General features: G+C 45.8%; 1 protein-coding gene across 7 annotated transcripts in view; it reads left to right on the forward strand.

Annotated features, from left to right (window-relative positions):
- The window catches only part of LOC129811479 (myelin transcription factor 1-like protein), a 174,132-nt gene that overhangs the window by 76,972 nt on the left and 69,972 nt on the right, over positions 1-27,188 (forward strand). For all 7 annotated transcript variants that reach the window (XM_055862820.1, XM_055862823.1, XM_055862819.1 and 4 more), the window contains exon 6: positions 26,105-26,556. In XM_055862820.1, coding sequence (XP_055718795.1) covers positions 26,105-26,556 — 452 coding nt within the window. The remainder of the gene's footprint in view (positions 1-26,104; positions 26,557-27,188) is intronic.

Raw genomic sequence — 27,188 nt, forward strand, 5'->3', positions numbered from 1 at the left:
TATTAGGCCTACTGCACAAATGTAATTCCTACAGAACTGTTTTTATAAGGTTAATATAAAAAAAAATGAGCAGTAGATCTCGGCTTGTTTTTTGACTGCAAAAGTGATCTTGACTCAGAAAAGGTTGGTGACCACCAATGTATGCTAACTAGCTTGTGGTTGTCCTACGTTGGTACCGTATCATGACAAACACTATGCTTATGGATCATTAGGATATTACAACAGACTCCATCAGAATGATCACATCAACAGAAGGTTTGTTAGACTAAATGTGCATTTCTAGCTAACTAAATACAGGCAGAGTAGTTCTCTCCACTTCGGCTGAAATGTTCAAAACAATTGAAGAAGGGGTATCATTACTAAACCTTAGTTAGGCCTGATAAAACTATGCAGTATTATGTTGGTGTGTATTTATCAGCTTTCCCTGGGGTATTGTTGTTCCCTGCACATGTGGACAGTTTTGGATGTGCGTACTGTTCTTTTGAACTGTCTTTACTAGCTACCTCTTCTAACTCCGTCCATGTTGAGACACAGGTTTCCTCTGTCCTCTGGTTAGTGAAATGAGAGAGGCGGTGTCAGAGCTAAAGCATGGCTGTGCAGGAAATGATCCAGTTAATGAAACCTTTTCATTATTCAACATCATTGTGGAATGTGATGACCGTGTCAGTGAATCCCCAACTTAACTATTCGCAAGTCACACACGTGTGTACACACACACACACACACACACACACACACACACACACACACACACACACACACACACACACACACACACACACACACACACACACACACACACACACACACACACACACACACACACACACACACACACACACACACACACTAAGATTTAGAGAAATCTCCCACAGAGAAATCTCCCACACTGGTCACGTGCCAGGCTTTCAATTGTGTGTGAGAGAGAGAAATCCGTCTGTTATAATTACTTGCCCTTGTATGGATGGGTTCATTACTCAAACCCCCTCAGAGGCTGGCAACCCGCTTGCTTAGAACTGGCAGCCATCGTGGAAGTCACTGTATAGTTGATAGACAGCAGCACTCTGTACCATATTGATCTTTATATCAGCACAGAGAGAGTGAGAGAGAGAGAGGAGGTTGAGTATGGAGAACGCAGCATAGCCGTGCGGTATTTTTCCATCTCTCTTTTCTCTCTCTCTTTCTCTTTCTTTCTCTCTCACAAACAAAGAAAAGACAAAGACTCCTCCTCTCATTGTGACGTGTCTATCCCACCAGCCAGTGCTTTGCTCAACGGATAATTCAAGATAAATAAATCAAACAAGGAAGGCTCAATCCATCAGCACACCTGGCTAAGACTGCCTTGCTCAAACACTCTCTCTCTCTCTCCTTATCTCTTGCTCTCCGCCCATCTTCCTTACTCTCCATCATCCTTCTCCCTCACTCCCCTCTTTTTCTCTTCTCTCTCTCTCTCTCTCTCCCCCCCCCATCTCCCCCGCTCTAACCCCCTCTCCCTTTCTCTCATTCTCTCTCACGTTCGTCAATCTCCGGCAGCTAATTTCTCCTTCAGATGGTGCCACACTCATTTGCATTCTTATCAAAGTGTTCTGACTATCCGACAGAAGCTCTAAGAAGGTGGGATCATTAATATGTTAATTAGTCCCTTTCTCCGCTCTCTGCACAGGCGTGCCAGCGATATCCTCTCTCCTCTTGTTACGCTCACAGCAATTCACACAGCCTTTGAATGCGTGCTGCAGACTTAGAAATGCAATAATATAAGACTGTTCACACACCCTGGCAGATGGTTCCATGCAGTCCCAGTAAACCATGGTCTCTGTCTGTCTGTAGCCTGGGTATACGAAATGACTGGGCTTCAATGGATCTCTATGTTATATAACTGCAGGGTCAGGAGTTTATTCATGGAGCTGACCAAGTGTAATAATGGCTTTCCAACAGACGTATCTTTGGTTAGAGGGTAACGGGGTGGGAATGTTGGATGGCAATAATAACAGGTCATGGCAGGATAGTTTGGCCAGCCGTTTTAGATTAGTCAACTCTCATCATGTCTCAACACTGATAGATTATTGGCTGGCTGGGGTAATTAAGACAACAGAAATACAGCAGGATTCTCTCATGCCTGGTGTGGCTCACTCTTACTAGACAATGTTCTTTTAGACAAAGCATAAATAGCTGATGCTGTCAACATGGCATCCAGGGATTTGATGAAAGTCCCTTAGCTGCTAAATTTTTTTATTCAAATGGTATTTTTCCCCCTATTTTGTATAAAATCATATGTTAGTTACAGTTTATCTGAGAGCATGCATTGAAATTTTGGGGGCAATTCGTCACGCATTAATTATCTGTGAAGAAACCAGCAGCATGGCATGGCATGGCATGAACCTGCCAAGGCACCAGGGCAGGGCAGTAGATCCCGCCCACTCAGGCCATACTTAATAATGACTCTCGCTTTGAACCCATTTAATGGCTGGAAGGTTGAGTGACAGATAGTGTCTATGGTGTCGGGGGTGGACACGCCCTTCTGGGACACGGCTGGAATTACAGAGCAGTGGCAGCTAAATTACACATTAGGAAGGACCTCTAACTCGGAGGGAGGGATGATGAATAAAGAATGGTGGTGAGACGAGATGCAGTGGTCGAACCACGTGGGTCCACAGAGCACAAAGATGATGTGAGCATGAGTAACACACACACACACACACACACACACACACACACACACACACACACACACACACACACACACACACACACACACACACACACACACACACACACACACACACACACACACACACACAGGTACATTCTTTCACACACAGCTTTCATGCAGTGATGAGATCCAGCATGAAACCATGAGATACACAGAGTCCTAATCATACAGTGTTAGCATTTTATCATACTCACATGTTGTTTTTACTCATCAAACATAACCAATCACACACTAATACGCATACAGTTGAAGTCGGATGTTTACATACACCTTAGCCAAATACATTTGAACTCAGTTTTTCACAATTCCTGACATTTAATCCTAGATAAAAATCCCTGTATTAGGTCAGTTAGGATCACCACTTAATTTTAAGAATGTGAAATGTCAGAATAATGGTAGAGAATGATTTATTTCAGCATTTATTTCTTTCATCACATTCCCAGTGGGTCAGAAGTTTACATACACTCAATTAGTATTTGGTAGCATTGCCTTTAAATTGTTTAACTTGGGTCAAGCGTTTCAGGTAGCCTTCCACAAGCTTCCCACAATACGTTAGGTGAATTTTGGCCCATTCCTCCTGACAGAGCTGGTGTAACTGAGTCAGGTTTGTAGGCCTCCTTGCTCGCACACGTTTTTTCAGTTCTGCCCACAAATGTTCTATGGGATTGAGGTCAGGGCTTTGTGATGGCCACTCCAATACCTTGACTTTGTTGTCCTTAAGCCATTTGCCACAACTTTGGAAGTATGCTTGGGGTCATTGTCCATTTGGAAGACCCATTTGCAACCAAGCTTCCTGACTGATGTCTTGAGATGTTGCTTCAATATATCCACATAATTTTCCTCAATTTTCATCCTTTTTCCTCATGATGCTATCTATTTTGTGAAGTGCACCAGTCCCTCCTGCAGCAAAGCACCCTTACAACATGATGCTGCCACCACTGTGCTTCACGGTCAGGATGGTGTTCTTCGGCTTGCAAGCATCTCCCTTTTTCTTCCAAACATAACGATGGTCATTACGGCCAAACAGTTCTACTTTTCTTTCAGCAGACTAGAAGACATTTCTCAAAAAAGTATGATCTTTGTCCCCATGTGCAGTTGTAAACCGTAGTCTGGCTTTTTTTATGGCGGTTTTGGAGCAGTGGCTTCTTCCTTGCTGAGCGGCCTTTCAGGTTATGTCGATATAGGACTCTCTTAACTGTGGATATAGATACTTTTGTACCTGTTTCCTCCAGCATCTTCACAAGGTCCTTTGCTGTTGTTCTGGGATTGATTTGCGCTTTTCGCACCAAAGTACGTTCATCTCTAGGAGACAGAATGCAACTCCTTCCTGAGCGGTATGACGGCTGCATGGTCCCATGGTATTTATACTTGCTTACTAATTCTTTGTACAGATGAACGTGGTACCTTCAGGCGTTTGGAAATTGCTCCCAAGGATGAACCAGACTTGTGGAGGTCTAGAATTTTCTTTCTGAGGTCTTGACTGATTTCTTTTGATTTTCCCATGATGTCATGCCAAGAGGCACTGAGTTTGAAGGTAGGCCTTGAAATACATCCACAGGTACACCTCCAATTGATTCAAATGATGTCAATTAGCCTATCAGAAGCTTCTAATCCATGACATCGTTTTCTGGAATTTGTCAAGCTGTTTAAAGGCACAGTCAACTTAGAATATGTAAACTTATGACCCACTGGAATTGTGATACAGTGAATTATAAGTGAAATAATCTGTCTGTAAACAATTGTTGGAAAAATTACTTGTGTCTTGCACAAAGTAAATGTCCTAACCGACTTGCCAAAACTATAGTTTGCTAACAAGAAATTTGTGGAGTGGTTGAAAAACGAGTTTTAATGACTCCAACCTAAGTGTATGTAAACTTCCCGACTTCACTGAATGTAGAACATTTCTGCAAATACTGTCAATTTAATCACCTCTGCACACACCTAGTAATATACAGAAAGACCAAAAAACATTCCACACGCATACACATGCACACACACGCACAAACACATATGCGCACGCACACACACACACACACACACACACACACACACACACACACACACACACACACACACACACACACACACACACACACACACACACACACACACACACACACACACACACACACACACACACACACACACACACACACACACACACACACTCACACATCGAGTGCCTGTCTGCCTTTCTGATTCGGAGAGCCTCTAATAACAGGCGAGAGAGCCCTAGAGTGAGAGAGATCCCACAGCTCAGACCCTTCATATGAGAGTGGCTAGAACTGTGTGTCTCTACCAAGACACACATGCACACACATAGCCTTCTTCACAGTCTAGAGCAGCAAACCTCCCTGAGTAGCCACTCAAACCCAACAATTTCATCAGCAAGGACATCATGGCTGAAATACAATCGACATGGTGCTGATTTCACCCCACTGTGTCTCAATGCTGGAGCAGCCAGGGCACCAGTATAACCTGTGTAACTGAACATCTTCTAACGATCTGCTTTTCATACCTCCTCCTTCACTCTGCTAGAAGAGAGGGGATAGAGAGATGATCTGTAAACCTGTTTCAGGTCCCTGTGGAGTCATTAAGTCAGATAAATGCTCTCAGTTCAGCCCAGGCTGTTTTTCAGCCCCTCTAAAAAGGGGTGAAGGAAGGAGAAGCTATAAAGCCCAATTAGTGAGTGGAAGGAGAGAGTAATGGCTGTGTGACTGGCCACAGGCGTCCCACTCTGTGACACCTCACAGGCTATACACCAGGGTTACCTAACTGGAGGCCCATGGGTGATTTTATTTGCCCCCCCAAGTTTTCTGAAAACACCAGCAAATTATTGTTGGACATACAAAAAGACTGTAAAAACACCAGCAAATCAGCTCCTAGTGATTTTAAATTAGTAAATCTGTTCCAAAGTATTCCACGCATAGAAAGATATATGTGATCAGGGAAGATGGCGCCTGAGGGGATGGCTGCCGTTTAATTGGCTCTTAACCAACTGTGCTATTTTGTTTGTTCCTTTGCATTGTTCGTAACTTGTTTTGCTGCTACATAGTGTTGCTGCTAACGTCTCTTATGACCGAAAATAGCTTCTGGACATCAGAACAGTGATTACTCACCTCGAATGGACGTAGAGCTTTTCTTTAATGAGTCGGATGGGAAGGATATACTCCAAAAACCCGAACAGGCCCTCATCCCCGTCATTCGTTGGTGTAGGAAACTGAGATTTAGCTGTAAGAGATCAGAGTGCCTTGTGAGGATCAGGCGACGAGTGGCTAATCTGCCTTTGCCCTCCGTTCTGCTAGCTAACATTCAATCACTGGAAAATAAATGGGACGAACTGAAAGCACGTATTTCCTACCAACGGGACATTAAAAACTGTAATATCTTATGTTTCACCGAGTCGTGGCTGAACAATGCCATTAATAACATACAGCTGGCGGGTTATACACTCTACCGGCAGGATAGAATAGCCTCTGGTAAGACACGGGGCGGGGGCCTATAAATATTTGCAAACAACAGCTGATGCACGATATCTAAGGAAGTCTCAAGGTTTTGCTCGCCTGAGGTCGAGTATCTCATGATAATGCTGTATACCACACTATGTGGTATACATCTCATGCTGTATACCAGACTATCTACCAAGAGAGTTTTCATCTGTATTTTTCGTAGCTGTCTACATACCACCACAGACAGATGCTGGCACTAAAACCGCACTCAATGAGCTGTATACAGTCATAAACAAACAGGAAAATGCTCATCCAGAAGTGGCGCTCCTAGTGGCCGGGGACTTTGATGCAGGGAAACTTAAATCAGTTTTACCTAATTTCTATCAGTATGTTAAATGTGCAACCAGAGGGAAAAAAACTCTAGACCACCTTTACTCCACACACAGAGAAGCATACAAGCTCTCCCTCATCCTCCATTTGGCAAATCTGACCATAATTCTGTCCTTCTGATTCCTGCTTACAAGCTAAAATTAAAGCAGGAAGCACCAGTGACTCGATCAAGTTTCAGCACTGTTTTGCTAGCACAGACTGGAATATGTTCTGGGATTACTCCGATGGCATTGAGGAGTACACCACATCAGTCACTGGCTTCATCAATAACTGTATCGACAACACCGTCCCCAAAGTGACTGTAAGTACATACCCCAACCAGAAACCATGGATTACAGGGAACATTCACACTGAGCTAAAGGGTAGAGCTGCCGCATTCAAGGAGCGGGACTCTAACCCGGAAGCAGAAATTCCACTACGCCCTCAGACGAACCATCAAACAGGCAAAGCATCAATACAGTACTAAGATCGAATCGTATTACACCGGCTCCGACGCTCGTCTGATGTGGCAGGGCTTGCAAACTATTACAGACTACACAGGGAAACACAGCCGAGAGCTGCCCAGTGACACGAGCCTTCCAGACGAGCTAAATAACTTCTATGCTCGCTTCGATGAAAGTAACACTGAAACATGCATGAGAGCATCAGCTGTTCCGGACGACTGTATAATCACGCTCTCTGCAGCCGATGTGAGTAAGACATTTAAACAGGTCAACATCCATAAGCCCTCAGAGCCAGACGGATTACCAGGACGTGTACTCCGAGCATGCGCTGATAACTGGCAAGTGTCTTCACTGTCATGTTCAACCTCTCCCTGTCTGAGTCTGTAATACCAACATGTTTCAAGCAGACCACCATTGTCCCTGTGCGCAAGAACACTAAGGTAACCTGTCTAAATGACTACATACCCGTAGCACTCATGTCTGTAGCCATCAAATGCTTTGAAAGGCTGGTCATGGCACACATCCACACCATTATCGCAGAAACCCTAGACCCACTCCAATTTGCATACCGCACCAACAAATCCCCAGATGATGCAATCTCTATTGCACTCCACGCTCCCCTTTCAGACCTGGACAAAAGGAACACCTATGTGAGAATGCTATACATTGACTACAGCTCAGAGTTCAACACCATTGTGCCCTCAAAGGTTATCGCTAAGCTAAGGTCCCTGGGACTAAACATCTCCCTCTTCAACTGGATCCTGACTACAGCTCAGAGTTCAACACCATTGTGCCCTCAAAGGTCATCGCTAAGCTAAGGACCCTGGGACTAAACATCTCCCTCTTCAACTGGATCCTGGACTTCCTGATGGGCTGACCCCAGGTGGTAAGGGTAGGTAACAACACATCCACCACGCTGATCCTCAACACGGGCGCCCCTCAGGGGTGCGTGCTCAGTCCCCTCCTGTACTCCCTGTTCACTCATGACTGCACGGCCAGGCATGACTCCAACACCATCATTAAATTTGTCGATGACACAACAGTGGTAGGCCTGATGACCGACAATGATGAGACAGCATATAGGGAGGAGGTCAAAGACCTGACCGTGTGGTGCAAGGACAACAACCTCTCCCTCAACATTATCAAGACAAAGGAGATGATTGTGGACTACAGTAAAAGGAGGACCGAACACGCCCCCATTCTCATCGACGGGGCTGTAGTGGAGCAGGTTGAGAGCTTCAAGTTCCTTGGCATCCACATCACCAACAAACTAACATGGTCCAAGCACACCAAGACAGTTGTAAAGAGGGCAGGGCAAAACCTATTTCCCCTCAGGAGATTGAAAAGAGTTGGCATGGGTCCTCAGATCCTCAAAAGGTTCTACAGCTGTACCATCAAGAGCATCCTGACTGGTTGCATCACTGCCTGGTATGTCAACTGCTCAGGCTCCGACCGCAAAGCAGTACAGAGGGTAGTGCATACGGCCCAGTACATCCCCGGGGCCAAGCTTCCTGCCATCCTGAACCTCTATACCAGGTGGTGTAAGAGGAAGGTGTAACGGATTTCCTCTTCGTCTGAAGAGGAGTAGCACGGATCGGACCAATGTGCAGCGTGGTAAGTGTCCATAATAGATTTTTAATAAATCAAAATGAACACAGAACAAAAATAACAAAACACGAACAAACAACCGAAACAGTCCCGTATGGTGCAAACACTGAAACAGGAAACAACCCCCCACAAAACACAATAGACAACAGCCTACCTAAATATGGCTCCCAATCAGAGACAACGACTGACACCTGCCTCTGATTGAGAACCATACTAGGCCAAACACATAGAAATATAACAACAGAACAAAACATAGAAAAACAACATAGAATGCCCACCCCAACTCACGCCCTGACCAACTAAAATAAAGACATAAAAAAGGAACTAAGGTCAGAACGTGACAGTACCGCCCCCCAAAGGTGCGGACTCCGGCCACAAAACCTGAACCTATAGGGAAGGGTCTGGGTGGGCATTTCACCGCGGTGGCGGCTCTGGTGTGGGACGACCCCACTCCACCATAGTCTTGGCCCACTTATGTGGCGCCTTTGGAGTGGCGACCCTCGCCGACCTCAGACTAGGGACCCTTTCAGCGGGCCCCGAATAGACGGGAGACTCCGGCAGCGCCGGACAGGCGGGAGACTCCGGCAACACCGGAGTGAAGGGCAACTTCGGCAACGCCGGAGTGAAAGACGGCTCCAGCAGCGCCAGAGTGATGGGCGGCTCAGGCAGCTCCCGACTGACGGACGGCTCTGGCTGCTCCTGACTGACGGACGGCTCTGGCAGCTCCTGACTGACAGACGACTCTGGCTGCTCCGGACAGGAGGGAGACTCTGGCTGCTCCGGACAGGAGGGAGACTCTGGCTGCTCCGGACAGGAGGGAGACTCTGGCTGCTCCGGACAGGAGGGAGACTCTGGCTGCTCCGGACAGGAGGGAGACTCTGGCTGCTCCGGACAGGAGGGAGACTCTGGCTGCTCCGGACAGGAGGGAGACTCTGGCTGCTCCGGACAGGAGGGAGACTCTGGCTGCTCCGGACAGGAGGGAGACTCTGGCTGCTCCGGACAGGAGGGAGACTCTGGCTGCACCGAACAGGAGGGAGACTCTGGATGCACCGGACAGGAGGGAGACTCTGGATGCACCGGACAGGAGGGAGACTCTGGATGCACCGGACAGGAGGGAGACTCTGGCTGCTCCGGACAGGAGGGAGTCGCTGGAGGCTCCGGACTGGAGGGCGACGCGGGATGCTCCGGACTAGAGGGCGTCGCTGGAGGCTCCGGACTAGAGGGCGTCGCTGGAGACTCCGGACTAGAGGGCGTCGCTGTAGGCTCCGGACTAGAGGGCGTCGCTGGAGGCTTCGGACAAGAGGGCATCGCTGGAGGCTCCGGACTGACGTCCTTCGTTGGAGCCCTCATGCCATGGATCCTCACTGGAGGCTTCGTGCCATGGATCATCACTGGAGGCTTCGTGCCATGGATCATCACTGGAGGCTTCGTGCCATGGATTATGACTGGATGCTTCTTGCCATGGATTATCACTGGAGGCTTCGTGCCATGGATTATCACTGGAGGCTTCGTGCCATGGATTATCACTGCAGGCTTCTTGCCATGGATTATCACTGGAGGCTTTGTGCCATGGATTATCACTGGAGGCTTCTTGCCATGGATTATCACTGGATTGGAGAGACACACAGAAGGCCTGGCTCTGGGAGAAGGCACAGGACACCAGGCTGGGGAGACATGCAGGAGGGTTAGTGCTTAGCACAGACACAGAACTCACCAGGCTGGGGAGACATGCAGGAGGCCTTGTCCTTGGCCGAGGCACCGGATGCACTGGACCGTGGAGGCGCACTCGCGGTGTCGAGCGCAGAGCTAGCACCACTTGTCCTGGCTGGATCCCCCCTGTAACCCGGAAAGTGTGGGGAGTTGGAACAGGCCGCACTGGGCTGTGCTGGCGAACTGGAGACACCGTGCGTAGGGCTGGTGCAGTATACCCCGAGCCGAAGAGACGCACTGGAGACCAGATTCGCTGAGCCGGCATCATCCCTCCTGGCTCGATGCCCACTCTAGCCCGGCCGATACGAGGAGCTGTGATGTAGCGCACCGGGCTATGCGTGCGCACTGGAGACATCGTGCGCTCCCCCGCATAACACGGTGCCTGCCCAGTCACTCTCTCGCCACGGTAAGCACGGGGAGTTGGCTCAGGTCTCCTACCTGAATCTGCCAATCTACCCGTGTCTCTCCCCCCCCAAAAAATTATTGGGCTGCCTTTCGTGCCCGTTACCTCGCGCCAATTCCTCGTAGTGGCGCCTCTCCGCTCTAGCTGCCTCCAGCTCCTCTTTCGGACGGCGATACTCCCCCGGCTGTGCCCAGGGTCCTTTGCCGTCCAAAATTTCCTCCCATGTCCAGGAGTCCAGAACCCTCTGCTCCTGGTTACCACGCTGCTTGGTCCTTTTTTGGTGGGTGGTTCTGTAACGTATTTCCTCTTCGTCTGAAGAGGAGTAGCAAGGATCGGACCAATGTGCAGCGTGGTAAGTGTCCATAATAGATTTTTAATAAATCAAAATGAACACAGAACAAAAATAACAAAACACGAACAAATAACCGAAACAGTCCCGTAATGTGTAAACACTGAAACAGGAAACAGCCACCCACAAAACACAATAGAAAACAGGCTACCTAAATATGGCTCCCAATCAGAGACAACGACTGACACCTGCCTCTGATTGAGAACCATACTAGGCCAAACACATAGAAATATAACAACAGAACAAAACATAGAAAAAAAACATAGAATGCCCACCCCAACTCATGCCCCGACCAACTAAAATAAAGACATAAAAAAGGAACTAAGGTCAGAACGTGACAGAAGGCCCTAAAAATTGTCAAATATACCAGCCACCCTAGTCATAGACTGTTCTCTCTGCTACTGCACAGCAAGCAGTACCGGAGCGCCAAATCTAGGTCCAAGAGGCTTCTAAACAGCTTCTACCCCCAAGCCATATGACTCCTGAACAGCTAATCAAATGGCTACCCAAACTATTTGCATTGCTCCCCCCATCTATGTTGCTGCTACTCTCTGTTATTATCTATTCATAGTCACTTTAAAAACTCTGCCTACATATACATATTACCTCAATTACCTCGACTCCGGTGCCCCGCACATTGACTCTGTACCGGCACCCCCTGTACATAGCCACGCTATTATTATTTACTGCTGCTCTTTAATTATTTGTAATTCTTATCTCTTACCTTTTTGGAGGTATTTCCTTAAAACTGCATTGTTGGTTAAGGGCTTGTAAGTAAGCATTTCACTGTAAGGCCTTCACCTGTTGTATTCGGTGCTTGTGACAAATAACGTTTGATTTGATTTGATGTACAAATGTCAGCAAGGCTTGAAATTATTTATTTTATTCAACAGAAATAGGCCATATCCAGTCCTCTGAGATAGCACACAGACATGTATACACACACTTACCTACCTACACACACACACACACACACACACCACACACACACACACACACACACACACACACACACACACAAAGAGAGAACTAATTTCTGGGCCGAACAAGATGCTCAATAAATGAATGATGAGTAAATCTGTGAATTGTGAATAATTGATGGCAGCCGAGGTAACAAGCAAATTACTGGTGTTATTATTTGTTAATAAGACACTGTAACAGATTTAGGATCTTAATTTGACCTATATTGTCACAGAAAAAGAATCCTGAAGCAACAGGATTTAAACATTATTTCCATAATGTTGCTTGATCGGTGGTTAGGCTATTAGCTGGCCAAAAGTACGCTACATGAAAAGTGCAATACTGTTAATTTAACTGTGTGTTACTGTGGGTTTTCATAGAATTTATGTAAATCACAAAGTTCTGGGATGCAGAAAAATTCTCAGAAACAAAAGAGTGATCAAATTAAGATCCTACATCTGCAGATCATCTCTAACTGTCCCTCATTATCTCACACCCTACAAAACCATCCTCCATATTTGGAAAGCAGGATATCAAGATGCACAGTGCATACTGAAACACTGTTCACTCCCTAAAGGCCTTGGTAACTATTACTACCTTGGAGACTAGCCGTTACCTAACGCAATGTTCCCACCCCATATATATATATATATATATATATATATATATATATATATATACAGTGCCTTCGAAAAGTATTCAGACCCCTTGACTTTTTCCACATTTTGTTAGGTGTCACGTCGTTCGCAATAATGAAGGTCGGACCAAGGCGCAGCGTATGTTGAGTTCCACATATTTTAATGAAAGTGAAACTTAAGTAAATACAAAAAAAAACAAATAAAGAATAAACGAACCGTGACGAGAATTCAGTGCGAACGGGCAACTAAACATAAACAATATCCCATAACCCCACAGGTGGAAAAAATGCAACTTAAGTATGATCCCCAATTAGAAACAACGATTACCAGCTGCCTCTAATTGGGAATCATACACAAACACCAACATAGAAAAATAAACCTAGAACCCCACATAGAAATAATAAAACTAGACTAAACACCCCTATTCACGCCCTGACCTACTCTACCATAGAAAATACAGGCTTTCTATGGTCAGGACGTGACATTAGGTTACAGCCTTATTTTATAAATGATTACAAAGCATTTTCGCTTTTACATTTTCGCAAATGTATGTATAAAAACAACTGAAATATGACATTTACATAAGTATTGAGACCCTTTACTCAGTACTTTGTTGAAGCATCTTTGGCAGCAACTACAGCCTTGAGTCTTCATTGGTGTGACGCTACAAAGCTTGGCACACCTTTATTTGGGGAGTTTCTCCCATTCTTCTCTGCAGATCCTCTCAACCTCTGTCAGGTTGAATGGGGAGTATTGCTGCACAGCTATTTTCAGGTCTCTTCCGAGATGTTTGATCGGGTTCAAGTCCGGGCTCTGGATGGGCCACTCAAGGACATTAAAAGAGTTGTTCCAAAGCCACTCCTGTGTTGTCTTGGCTGTGTGCTTAGGGTCGTTGTCCTGTTAGAAGGTGGACGTTCGCACAAGTCTGAGGTCCTCAGCGCTCAGGAGCAGGTTTTCATCAAGGATCTATCTGTACTTTTCTCAGTTCATCTTTACCTCGATCCTGACTAGTCTTACAGTCCCTACTGCTGAAAAAAATCCCCACAGCTGCCACCACCATGCTTCACCGTGGAGATAGTGCCAGGATTCCTTCAGACGTGACGCTTGAAATTCAGGCCAAAGAGTTCAATCTTGGTTTCATCCGACCAGAGAATCTTGTTTCTCATGGTCCGAGAGTCTTTAGGTGCCTTTTGGCAAACTCCAAGCAGGCTGTCATGTGCCTTTACTGAGGAGTGGCTTCCTTCTGGCCACTCTACCATAAAGGCCTGATTGGAGTGCTGCAGGTTCTTGGTCACCTCCCTGACCAAGGCCCTTCTCCCCCGATTGCTCAGTTTGAACGGGCGGCCAGGTCTAGGAAGAGTCTTGGTGTTTCCAAACTTCCTCCATTTAAGAATGACGGAAGCCACTGTGTTCTTGGGGACCTTCAATGCTGCAGACATCTTTTGGTACCCTTCCCCAGATCTAATTCCCTGCAAAATCCTGTCTCTGAGCTCTACGGACAATTCCTTCAACCTCACGGCTTGGTTTTTGCTCTGACATGCACTGTAAACTGTGGGACCTTATATAGACAGGTGTGTGCTTTTCCAAATCATGTCCAATCAATTGAATTGACCACAGGTGGACTCCAATCAAGTTGTAGAAACATCTCCAGGATGATCAATTTAAACAGGATGCACCTGAGCTCATTTTCGAATCACATAGCAAAGTGTGTAGAAATCCTTATGTAAATAAGGTCTTTCTCTATTTATTTATTTTTTGAAATACCTTTTAGTGAAGGAAGGATGATCTTGGCAAAGGAGAAATGCTCACTAACAGGGATGGAAACAAATTTGTGCACAAAATTTGAGAGAAATATGCTTTTTGTGCATAAAACTTTACATGTTGCTTTACATGTTGCATTGTTCAGTGTATACATGTAAACTGTATATATACACACACACATATAACACTATTGTTCAAAAGTTTGGGGTCACTTAGAAATATCCTTATTTTTGAAAGAAAAGCTATTTTTTGGTCCATTAAAATAACATAAAATTGATCAGAAATAGAGTGTAGATATTGATAATGTTGTAAATGACTATTGTAGCTGGAAACGGCAGATTTTTTACGGAATATCTACATAACAGTACAGAGGCCCATTATTAGCAACCATCACTCCTGTGTTCCAATGGCACGTTGCGTTAGCTAATCCAAGTTTATCATTTGACAAGGCTCATTGATTAATAGAAAACCCTTTTGCAATTACGTTAGCACAGCTGAAAACTGTTGTCCTGGTTATAGAAGCAATAAAACAGACCTTCTTTTAGGCTAGTCGAGTATCTGAACCATCAACATTTGTGGGTTCGATTACAGGGCTCAAAATGTCTAGATTCAAATAACTTTCTTCTGAAACTCATCAGTCTATTCTTGTTCGGAGAAATGAATGCTATTCCATGCGAGAAATTGCCAAGAAACTGAAGAGCTCGTACAACGCTGTGTACTACTCCCTTCACAGAACAGCGCAAACTGGCTCTAACCTGAATAGAAAGAGGAGTGGGAGGACCCGGTGCACAACTGAGCAAGAAGACAAGTACATTAGAGTGTCTAGTTTGAGAAACAGACGCCTCACAAGTCCTCAACTGGCAGCTTCATTAAATAATACCCACAAAACAACAGTCTCAACGTCAACGGCAAAGAGGCGGAGACTGCGAGATGCTTGCCTTCTAAGTTTCTTCAAGTCCAGTTTCAAAAACCAACAAGCGCTATGATGAAACTGGCTCTCATGAGGACCGCCAGAGGAAAGGAAGCCCCAGAGTTACCTCTGCTGCAGAGGATCACTTCATTAGAGTTACCAGCCTCAGAAATTGCAGCCCAAATAAATGCCCCACAGAGTTCAAGTTACAGACACATCTCAACATCAACTGTTCAGAGGAGACTGCGTGAATGAGGCCTTCATGGTCGAATTGCTGCAAAAAAAACACTACTTAAGGACATCAATAATAAGAAGAGACTTGCTTGGGCCAAGAAACACTAGTAATGGACATTAGACCGGTGGAAATCTGTCCTTTGTTCTGATGAGTCCAAATTTGTGTCTTTGTGAGACGCAGAGTAGATGAACGGATGATCTCCACATGTGTGGTTCCCACCATAAAGCATGGAGGAGGAGGTGTGATGGTGTGGGGGTGTTTTGCTGGTGACACTGTCTGTGATTTATTTAAAATTCAAGGCGCACTTAACCAGCATGGCTACCACAGCATTCTGCAGCGATACACCTTCCCATCTGGTTTGTGCGTAGTGGGACTATCATTTGTTTTTCAACAAGACAATGACCCAAAACTCACCTCCAGGCTATTTGACCAAGAAGGAGAGTTATGGAGTGCTGCATCAGATGTCTTGGCCTCCACAATCACCCAACCTCAACCCAATTGGACTGCAGAGTGAAGGAAAAGCAGCCAATAAGTGCCCATTATATGTGGGAGGTATCTTCAAGACGATTGGAAAAGCATTCCAGGTGACTACCTCATTTAGCTGGTTGAGAGAATACCAAATGTGTGAATAGGGTGGCTACTTTGAAATATCTAAAATCTAAAATATATTTTGATTTGTTTAACACTTTTTTGATTACTAGATGATCCCATATATTCATGTAGATCCCATGATTCATAGTTTTGATGTCTTCACTAGTATTATACAATGTAGAAAAACCCTTGAATGAGTAGGTGTGTCCAAAATGTTGACTGGTACTGTATATATACAGTACCAGTCAACATTTTGTACCAGTCAACATTTTGGACACACATACACCTACACACCTATATATATACATATTGGGGTGGGGTGGTAGGGTGGTGGTTGTGATGAGGAGCTCGTTTTTGCGTGGTAGTGGTGGGGTGTAGGGGTGCAGGGGTTGTGATAGTGATTGCCATGGCTGCAGCTGGGGATGAGTAATTGCCTGTCTTGGTGGGAGCGTGTTCTGGAGCTAAAGTCGACTGCTTTCTTCCTGATGTATAGCTCATTTGGATTCCGCCAGCCTTCCACCAGCCTTGGGGCTGTATTATTCATGCCTTGACAGATAGCACTCACTTAAAGCATTGGAATGAAGCCAGGTAGTGGTGGGGCGACACAGGAACATTGCACCTAGAAGCCTGGCACAGTGAAAGGGGGAAAGAGGGAAAGGTGTATTGTTAGGAAAAGAGGGAGAGGAAAAATGAAAGAAGGAGAGGGAAGGGGAGAGAAGTATGAGACGGTGAGAGAGAGAGAGAGAGAGGGGGGGGGGGTATGGGGGCAGGCCCGATAAAAGAGTAGAGAACAGGGTGATGTGATCAAGTAGCCCTCCACCCCCACCCCGCCATCCCCTCCCCCTCCATCCCCTCCCCCCTCCCCCCTCCCCTCCACATCTGCCCCATGCACCCCTGCCTCCTCCACCATCTCCCCCTCCACCCGCCGCCCCCTCCACCCCTCCACCACCGCCAGCTCAGCTACCCCACTGCCTCCTTGTGTAAATCCAGATAAGGTCACATTAATCATAATGTGCCACATCACCTCCATGCCATCAACCCCCCTCTGTGGAGTATCTGTCTCTGAAATGAACATTTCCATATTTAATTGGGAGCTTTATTTTCCAAAAGGAGAGGGGGAGCAGGCGTGTGGGGAAGAACAAATAGAGGTGAAGTGGACTGACTCTCTGGGAAATTGTTTTTCAGGGGTTCAATATTTTTAAAAGTGATCATCTTGGTTAATGTATTTAATCCACTTGTTTTTCTTTGCTTCGTGTAACCACTGCCATTATTGAATAAAATATAGTGGCGTCAGCTCCCCTTGGTTTTCCGTCAACTACAGCACTGATTTTCCCATCTCTCTCTTTTTCGTAATAACCACGTTATCAGAAAAACTCAACCTATAAAACAACATAAGATACCTTCAAACACATTTCAAAACCTAGCCCCTCAAATATACTCTGGCACTCTCCTGTATCCCCCTCATCCCTTTCTTCCTCTGCCATTTGTTTATTTTTCCCCTTTGTGTTTTCCTCCTCTTTGTTTGGTGGTGTGTTATTATGACAGTCAGTCAGGGCAGCTCCGGTACCTAACTCTGCTCTAGCCTAGCGTTAGCTAGCATGTGGTAAACAGGTGGTGTTTACTCCCCCTGCCTGCCGGTCCCCCCGCGCTCCCTCCCTCCCGCAGGAGACACATCAAAGGAAATGACAGATCATGTGTAGTGAGCCCAGGGCCCAGCATCGTGCCAGGGGGATGTATGATGAGGAGCAAGACAGCAAGGGCAGCCAGACGCTTAGGGCTCTCCATCTCTTCTGGGCTGGGTACAATCTGACCTCTCACCCTCCCTACCCCCCTCCCACTAGCAGCAGCCCCCTAGCCTGCCCATCCCTCCGCACGGCTACCAGCTAAATTACATAAATGTCAAGAGTCCTCCACTGTCTCTGCTGGGGAAATGTATCAGGCCCAGTAGACTTTATTTATTTTATTTAACCCTTATTTACCAGGTAAGTTGACTGAGAACACATTCTAACGTACAGCAACGACCTGGGGAATAGTTACAGGGGAGAGGAGGGGGATGAATGAGCCAGTTGGAAGCTGGGGATGATTGGGTGTGACAAGCCAACAGAACAGGACAGAAACACAGCAGCTGGGCAATAGGCTGGGGGGTGAAAGCAAAGATGGATATTAGGGAGAGAACTTGATGTACACTAGTTTACATTTCCATTTTAGTCATTTAACCAGTGACTTGCAGTTAGTGCATTCAACTTAAAATACCTAGGTGGAACGACCACCTATCACAATCATAGTAAGTTCATTCTTACCTCAGTAAAGCAGCTATTAGCAGTCAGAGCTACTAAGAATAGACAAGTGTGAGTGTTGCTGCAGGAAAGATAAAACATGTTTTTAAGTAAGTTTAATTATTATTATTATTTCAGATTGCACATGACACATTTTCTGTGCTATCATGTTTTTTTGTGCTGATATTCTTGAGCTCTGGTGACTATTACTGCCATCTCTGTGCACATTAGAACTATATCTCAAACTAACTTTTAAAAACATGTATGGAGTTTGAACTCCATTATGGCAGTGTACTGTCTAATGCAACATATCCAGTGTAGCTAACACAGATGGATAGTGCAGAGGAGGAGGGTAAACCTCATCCAAGATGTGTCTCTCCCTACGCTAATGTGATTGATTGAAGTAATTATGTGAGTGGAGAGGACCCTTACAAAAATTTAACATGGTACTACTATGGTACTTTCACTTTCACCATGGTATAGTCTGAATCATGGAAATGTACCATGGTTTTAGGCTTGAAGTATGATGGTACTACCATAGTACTGCCATCATACCTAAATATTACTATGGTATTGCATCATTTATATCATGGTATAGATCTGAATCATGGAAAAGTATGTGGACACTGAAGAGCTCAGTTACTTTCAATGTGTACTGGCCTGTCTCCTGGTAGCGCCTGCATGCTCTGGACACTACGCTGACAGACACAGCAAACCTTTTTGCCACAGTTCGCATTGATGTGCCATCCTGGATGAACTGCACTACCTGAGCCACTTGTGTGGGTTGTAGACTCCGTCTCATGCTACCACTAGAGTGAGAGCACCGCCAGCATTCAAAAGTGACCAAAACATCATCCAGGAAGCATAGGAACTGAGAAGTGGTCTGTGGTCACCACCTGCAGAATCACTCCTGTTTTGGGGGGTGTCTTGCTAATTGCCTATAATTTCCACCTTTTGTCTATTCCATTTGCACAACAGCATGTGAAATGTATTGTCAATCAGTGTTGCTTCCTAAGTGGACAGTTTGATTTCACAGAAGTGTGATTGACTTGGAGTTACATTGTGTTGTTTAAGTGTTCCCTTTATTTTTTTGAGCAGTGTATGAGGGCTGGGGCTAGGGAAAGTGCAGGGGTAAGTTGATGGAAATGGGGAAAGTAATGGTGCTGAAGAAGAGGTGAGTAGGGGACTGAGGAAGAGACGGGCTGAAGAATAGGCTGGGTACGGGGCTGAGGCAGAGGAAAAGACTGGGGCTGAAGAAGAGGCTGGGTACGCGGCTGAGGCAGAGGAAAAGACTGGGGCTGAAGATGAGGCTGGGTACGGGGCTGAGGCAGAGGAAGAGACTGGGGCTGAGGAAGAGGCTTGGGCAGAGGAAGAGACTGGGGCTGCCTGGCAGCCTGGTTTGATGATGTGAGTTGGTGCTCGGTCTGTGTTTGTCTGCATGGGTTTGATTCCTCTGGCTCTACTGCATTGACTGTCTCCCATTACAGCCCATCACACTACAATGAATCACAACAGGGACTTGATGTTTTACAATACCATCTCTGTGTTGGCTGTGTGTACAAACTATACCATAGCGTGTATTGTATTATCCAGTATAAAATCCACAATTAGAGAACACAGAATACACCCAAATTGCAGTGGCTGCCTGAGCCCCCCCTCCCACAGAACCACACAGCTTTTGTTCTCTTCTCCCCCTCTCTCTGACTCTCATTCTCCCTCTACCCCTCTTTCCTCTCCCCCTCTCTTTCTCTATCTTGCTGTCTCTTGCTTTCTCTCCCTCTCACACTCCTCTCTCTCTCGCTCTGTCTCTCTCACTCTCTCTCCCTCTTTCTCTCTCTGTCTTTCTCTCCCTTCCATTCTCTCTCCCTCTCTCCAACTCTCTTCTCCCTATCTCTCCTTTTCTCCACCGACCCCCCCCCCTATATATCTCTCTCTCTCTTTCTATCTCTCCCTGACTTGCTACTGTCTGCGAGGATGGCAAATCCCTGTTGGATTTCTGGAGGATATCACCATGGAGATGGCGCTCTGCCACGCGTGCCAATAGATCCTGTTAGATAGGGACACAGCGAGAGGTGCACAGAACTCCTCTAACAGCTCTCTCTTTCTCTCTCTCTAGGCAGACAGGGGATGAGGTAGAAAAGGAGACAATTTAGGTATAAAGAGAGAGGATGGTGGCAAGAAGAGAGAGAGAGGTGAAGAGTGAGTGAGAATGGGGTGTAAGGGATGGAGAGGGAGAGAGAAAGACAGTGGAGATGGTGAGAGTGAGGAAGAGAGAGAGATTGAGAAAGAGAGAGTGAGAGAGAGAGAGAGCGAGAGAGAAAGTGAGAGAGAGGCAGGGGGATATAAAGTAATCAACACTTAGAATAAAAGGTTCCAAAGGGGTTCTTCGGCTGTCCCCATAGCAATACCCATTTTGGTTTCAGGTAGAACCCTTTTTCTTTTCAGGTAGAACCATCCTGGGTTCCATGTATAACCCTCTGTGGAAAGTGTTCTACATGAAACCCAAAAGGTTTCTTCTTGGAACCAAAAGTAGTTCCTTTTAGGTTCTAGATAGCACCTTTTTTTCTAAGAGTGAAGAGTGAAAGCCATGAAGTGCAGAGCAGTCTCATCCCAGTGTCAGGGAGACAAATAGCACAAAATGCTTATGATTGGACAAAGCTTCATCCCCCGCCCTGAACAGGCTTTAATATGACTGCTAATAAAGCTGTTGTGTAACGCTCACTGTCACCTGCCTGGGATTACACACACGCGCGCCGGAAGCATTCACGCATACACATATACACACGCATATGTAAGTGCACACATGGACACAGACACAGAGACACACATACACAAACACAGACACACACACAACCACACAAAGACAGAGGTAATCCTACTCATGATTCTGAGCTCTCGAAATGGGGTTTCCCTTAACATGTACAGTGTTTTCCTCATGTTACTTGACTGACCACTTCCGCTTTAGTTGAATGCGTTTCATCCAGAATTATCTCTTTAAAAATACAATACAAACCTGAAGTGTCTTTTCTGTTACACAAGGGTCAATTTTCCTTCGATAGCTGCTTTTCATACCAAACACACCTATTAAAGACTTCTACCCTGCTGCCTGGTGAAGAAAAGACAAACACTTTCTGTCCTCCTCTCCTGACACCAGCAGTATTTCTTTATTTAAATGGCACTTAATAATTACCTGTGGAATGTTAATTGCTGGGTGCAGTCAGAAGGATGTAGTCACGGTAGCAGGGGGAGATGGTTGAGATGTGGCAAAGGCCTTGTTGTGAGAAAGCTGAGAATTGTGGGATGCTGATGTGTGTGTGTCACAGCAACCTCACAGCAAGAGTAGTAGGCTACACCAAGCAGTAGTTTTCAACCGGTGTGCTGCGGCACACTGGTGTGGCTTGAGGAACTCCTAGGTGTGGCTTGAGGAACTCCTAGGTGTGGCTTGAGGAACTCCTAGGTGTGGCTTGAGGAACTCCTAGGTGTGGCTTGAGGAACTCCTAGGTGTGGCTTGAGGAACTCCTAGGTGTGGCTTGAGGAACTCCTAGGTGTGGCTTGAGGAACTCCTAGGTGTGGCTTGAGGAACTCCTAGGTGTGGCTTGAGGAACTCCTAGGTGTGGCTTGAGGAACTCCTAGGTGTGCCGGGAGACTTTTCCTCATCTTGATCATTTTTTGGAACACTCACTTATAAACATGACCTGTGGAATGCAGATGGAATTTTGACTTAGGAGCACCAGCGCCGCTCAGATAATACATAGAATAGCTCTGTATCGTTGTTTCAAGGCCGGTGCACTCAGGCTGTTGTTACAGGCTGTTGTTGCATCATGAGCAAAGTAATTTGTATAATTTTACACTGAACAAAAATATGTACGCAACATGTAAACTGTTGGTCCCATGTTTCATGAGCTGAAATAAAAGAGCCCAGAAATGTTCCATAAGCACAAAAAAATTATTTCTCAAAACTTTTGAGCAAAAATGTGTTTACATCCCTGTTAGTGAGCATTTATCCTTAGCCAAGATAATCCATCCATCTGACAAGTGTGGCATCAAGAAGCTGATTAAACAGCATGATCATTACACAGGTGCACCTTGTGCTGGGGACAGTAAAAGGCTTCTGCAGTTTTGTAACACAACACAATGCCACAGATGTCTCAAGTTTTGAGGGAGCGTGCAATTGGAATGCTGACTGCAGGAATGTCCACCAGAGCTGTTGCCAGATAATGTAACGGTAATTTCTCTACCATAAGCCTTACCATAACGTTGTTTTAGAGACAGTACGTCCAACCCAGCTTCACAACCGCAGATGAAGTGTATGGCGTCATGTGGGCAAGTGGTTTGCTGATGTCAACTTTGTGAACAGAGTGCCCCATGGTGGCGGTGGGGTTATGGTATGGGCAGGAATAAGCTACGGACAACAAACTGAATTGCATTTTATCGATGGCAATTTGAATGCATAGAGATACTGTGACAAGATCCTGAGGCCCATTGTCGTGACATTGATCCGCAGCCATCACCTCATGTTTCAGAATGATAATGCACAGCCCCATGTCACAAGGATCTGTACACAATTCCTGGGAGCTAGAAATGCCCCATTTCTTCCATCTAGCAACCTTTCGGTTACTGGCCCAACGCTCTAACCACTAAGCTACCTGCCATCCTGACTAGTCTCCCAGTCTTTGCTGCTGAAAAACATCCCCACAGAATGATACTGCCACCACCATGCTTCACCGTAGGGATGGTGCCAGGTTTCCTTCAGACGTGACGCTTGGCCTTCAGGCCAAAGAGTTAAATCTTGGTTTCATCAGACCTGAGAATCATATTTCTCATGGTCTGAGAGTCCTTTAAGTGCCTTTTGGCAAACTCCAATTTGGCTGTCATGTGCATTTTACTGAGGAGTGGCTTCCGTCTGGCCACTCTACCATAAAGGCCTGATTGGTGGAGTGCTGCAGAGATGGTTGTCCTTCTGGAGTTCTGTCAGAGTGACCATCGGGTTCTTGGTCACCTCCCTGACATGCACTATGGATGATCAATAGAAACAGGATGCACCTGAGCTCAATTTCAAGTCTCATAGCAAAGGGTCTGAATACTTATGTAAATAAGATATGTCCGTTTTTTTATATATATAAATGTGCCCCCCAAAAAACTGTTTTCGCTTTGTCTTTGTCGGGTATTGTGTGTAGATTGATGAGGAACATGTTTTATTTAATACATTTTAGAATAAGGCTGTAACATAATACAATGTGTAAAATGTTGAGTGGTCTGAATACTTTCCGAATGCACTGTATTTTTAACACATTAGTGGGATAAAGAGGCATTTAGAGATCATGCATAAAGTTGTTTTCGGTAAATATTGTAATGAAGTCTTTCAGTAGGGGAGGATTTTAGGACCCACTGAAACATATTTGCAGTAGTAGTACAATGGAACATTATGTAATAATGGAAATAGTAACTGGTGTAATTGACCCCTTTTTATTGGCCAGATAAAAACATTTTCTAGCGATTTAAACGTTAATCCATTTGTGTGTTTCAATGCAATTAGCAGTATCACTGAGATTGTGAATTGTAAAGGGATTCAGGTGAAAATACATGAATAGCTGTCATGGAGTGACTGTAGCACATTAAGCACAGCCATACAGCCCCTCCATCTGGGTGATGCACTGCAAGTACTGCCTCATCGCTAAAAGCCATCCAGTCTGACAGACAGAGTGGTATGCAATGGAAGACGAGTATAGGAAAGAGTGAATTTCAACAGCTAGACACCTTCACTCCTTCCATACTTCCCTCCCTCCCACTCACCTATCCTCTCTGCCAGGCTGGCTGCTTGGCAGTACGTATCCTGCTGGGACCCCTTGATTTATTTGGAGGGGCTCTGGAATGGGCCAGGATGAGTGGCATTTTAATGTGCTTTTGAGATGTTTGGTCACAAGCACTATTGATCACAGTACCCAGCGACCCCCTCCCCCCCACACACACACACCTCCGCCCCCACCCTGGGGAGAGGTGCAGGACCTGCAGTAGCCTGCAGGGCTGACAGGCAGGGAATGAGTTTCCTTGTGGTCTTAGATTAATGAAATGAGGCCCTGGGTGTGGGTGCAGGGGTCAGGCTATTAAGTAATCCCTGTGTCTGCTGAGATTGAAGCTGTCTACCAGTTGAGCCCGACGCTGACTGAGTGATTGACACCCGCTCCTTTTGGTCTGTGTAGAACAGCGTGTGTGTGTGCGTGTGTGTGTGTGTGTGTGTGTGTGTGTGTGTGTGTGTGTGTGTGTGTGTGTGTGTGTGTGTGTGTGTGTGTGTGTGTGTGTGTGTGTGTGTGTGTGTGTGTGTGTGTGTGTGTGTGTGTGTGTGTGTGTGTGTGCGGGGGAGGGAGGGAGGGAGGGATTATAATTCATGCAGCTTTGCAATTCTGAAACAAATAAACACTGGTAAAAGGTCTACAGTTAGCATGTTGCAGTGAGTCAGAATACCCAGTTCTCCACCAAATTAAGAAATGAGGCTCATGTACTAGCAGCACCCCCCTAACCTTGAGAGGAGGAGGCTTCCGAGAGGTGCCACATCCGCTTGGAAACGTCCAAAACAGAACGCCTCCACCGACTATAATAACTGCTGATATAATTTCACTCCTCCGCTCCTTCAACCTAATGCTGTCTATTTGTTCACATTAGGGCCTATTCTGGGCTGAGTGAGGAGGGATAAACACTCTGGGCTGGTGTGAAGGGGAATCAGGAGCATTTCACAGCTCAGTAGCCTCTAACTAAGCATACCTGAAGCATTTCTGACTCTGTTACCGACCAGCATGGAGCACTGCTCTGCTTGGCACCCAAAACACGTTGTCGCACTGGTCTCATTGGGACTCTGTCCGTGTGGTTTGTTTGATAGAGGGACTGGGTGCCACATGCGCACATCAATGCACACATACACACATGCACTTGAACACACACACACACACACACAGACCTGTATCGCCCCCAGACTCCCCATGGTTTGATGAGGGAAATGGATTAGGCTCCTGTGATCAATATTCTGGGTGAATACACAGATGATCAGATGATCAGATTAAAATGTGTCCTCTGCTGCGAATGGGACCAGGAGAATACAGTAAACCCATCCCTCTGATTATGCTGTTTTCCCAACGATGCGAGCTAAATAAACCATTTATTTTCAGAGGGTAACCCAGGGATGTAATTATCTATGTGTTTTAATATCATTGTTGTTATTTGTCTCAGAAATCCTCATCCTGCCTCCTATAATTATTAACCCAGCAAAGGATGGCAATTAGAATGTAATTACACAATAGTGAATGATTATGGGCACGATTAGAGCTCCGTTTCCAAAACTTTGATTTCACTTTCTCTATGGTGCCACAAACAAAAACCTTCAGCAGAGCATTGGGTCTGTCCTAGAGCTGTTCTGCAGCGAGAAAGCGAGAGAACATTCAACTACTTGTACCATTGTGCTGCAGTTGTGTTTTATTGTGTTCTGTAGAATTCTCTCCAAATGTGTTTTAATCAGTGAATAGCCTGCTGGGTAGTGTGCTGGCCCAGTGACACATTTAGAGACCAGAGCCAGTGTATTGTATTAGCTTAGCCAGTCAGCCACTAAGCCTGGTGAGGTGGCTGGGGTTTTGGGTCTGCTGGCTAACAGTTAATGGTTCTGGTGTTATCTGTCCCCTGCAGTGTGTACGGCTGCCCTCTGGCCAAGAAGAGGAAAACAGTGGACAGACAGCCTCTGGAACCCCTAGAAGTGCTGGAGCCCATACTGGAACCCTTTGAACCAGCATCCAAGGGGACACCACTCATAACCCAGATGGACAACTCTACTATGGAGGAGAGCTACGAGACGGACGGAACAGAGGAGATGGATGACAGAGAGGAGGAGGTGGAGGAGGGAGTAGAGGATGGGGGAGATGAGGAAGAGGAGGAGGTAGAGGATGAGGAAGAGGAGAGATACTCGGATGACAATGAGGAACAGATGGAGCAGGAAGAAGGAGATGTGGAGAGAGGGGAGGGAGAGGGGGAGGAGGGAGAGGTGGAACAAGAAGAGGAGGAGGAGGAGGAAGAGGGAGTAGAAGAGGAAGAAGATGAGGAAGAGTATGAGGAGGAGTTTGATGAGCAGAGTCAAGGCCAAGGTGAGACTTTATTTACTTGCCTGTTACACCGAAAGATATTAGGATATAATATTCAAAAGAATGTATATATTTGCATTGTGGAATGGATAGCCTAGAATATATATATATATATATATATATATATATATATATATATATATATATATATATACAGTGCCAGTCAAAAGTTTGGACACACGTACTCCTTCAAGGGTTTTTCTTTATTTTACGTTGTAGACATCAAAAGACATCAAAACTATGAGATAACACATATGGAATCATGTGGTAACCATTTTTTTTTTTAAGAGATCAAAATATATTTTATATTTGAGATTCTTCAAAGAAGCCACCCTTTGCCTTGATGACAGCTTTGCACACTCTGGTATTCTTTAAACCAGCTTCATCTGGAATGCTTTTCCAACAGTCTTGAAGGAGTTCCCACATATGTTGAGCACTTGTTGGTTGATTTTCCTTCCCTCTGTGGTCCAACTCATCTCAAACCATCTCAACTGGGGTGAGGTCAGGTGTTTGTGGAGGCCAGGTCATCTGATGCAGCACCACCAAAGCACCCCCACACCATCACACCTCGTCCTCCATGATTCATGGTGGGAACCACACATGCGGAGATCACCCGTTCACCTACTCTGCGTCTC

The sequence above is a fragment of the Salvelinus fontinalis genome, chromosome 15 (assembly GCF_029448725.1).
Source record: "Salvelinus fontinalis isolate EN_2023a chromosome 15, ASM2944872v1, whole genome shotgun sequence".
Lineage (NCBI taxonomy): Eukaryota > Metazoa > Chordata > Actinopteri > Salmoniformes > Salmonidae > Salvelinus > Salvelinus fontinalis.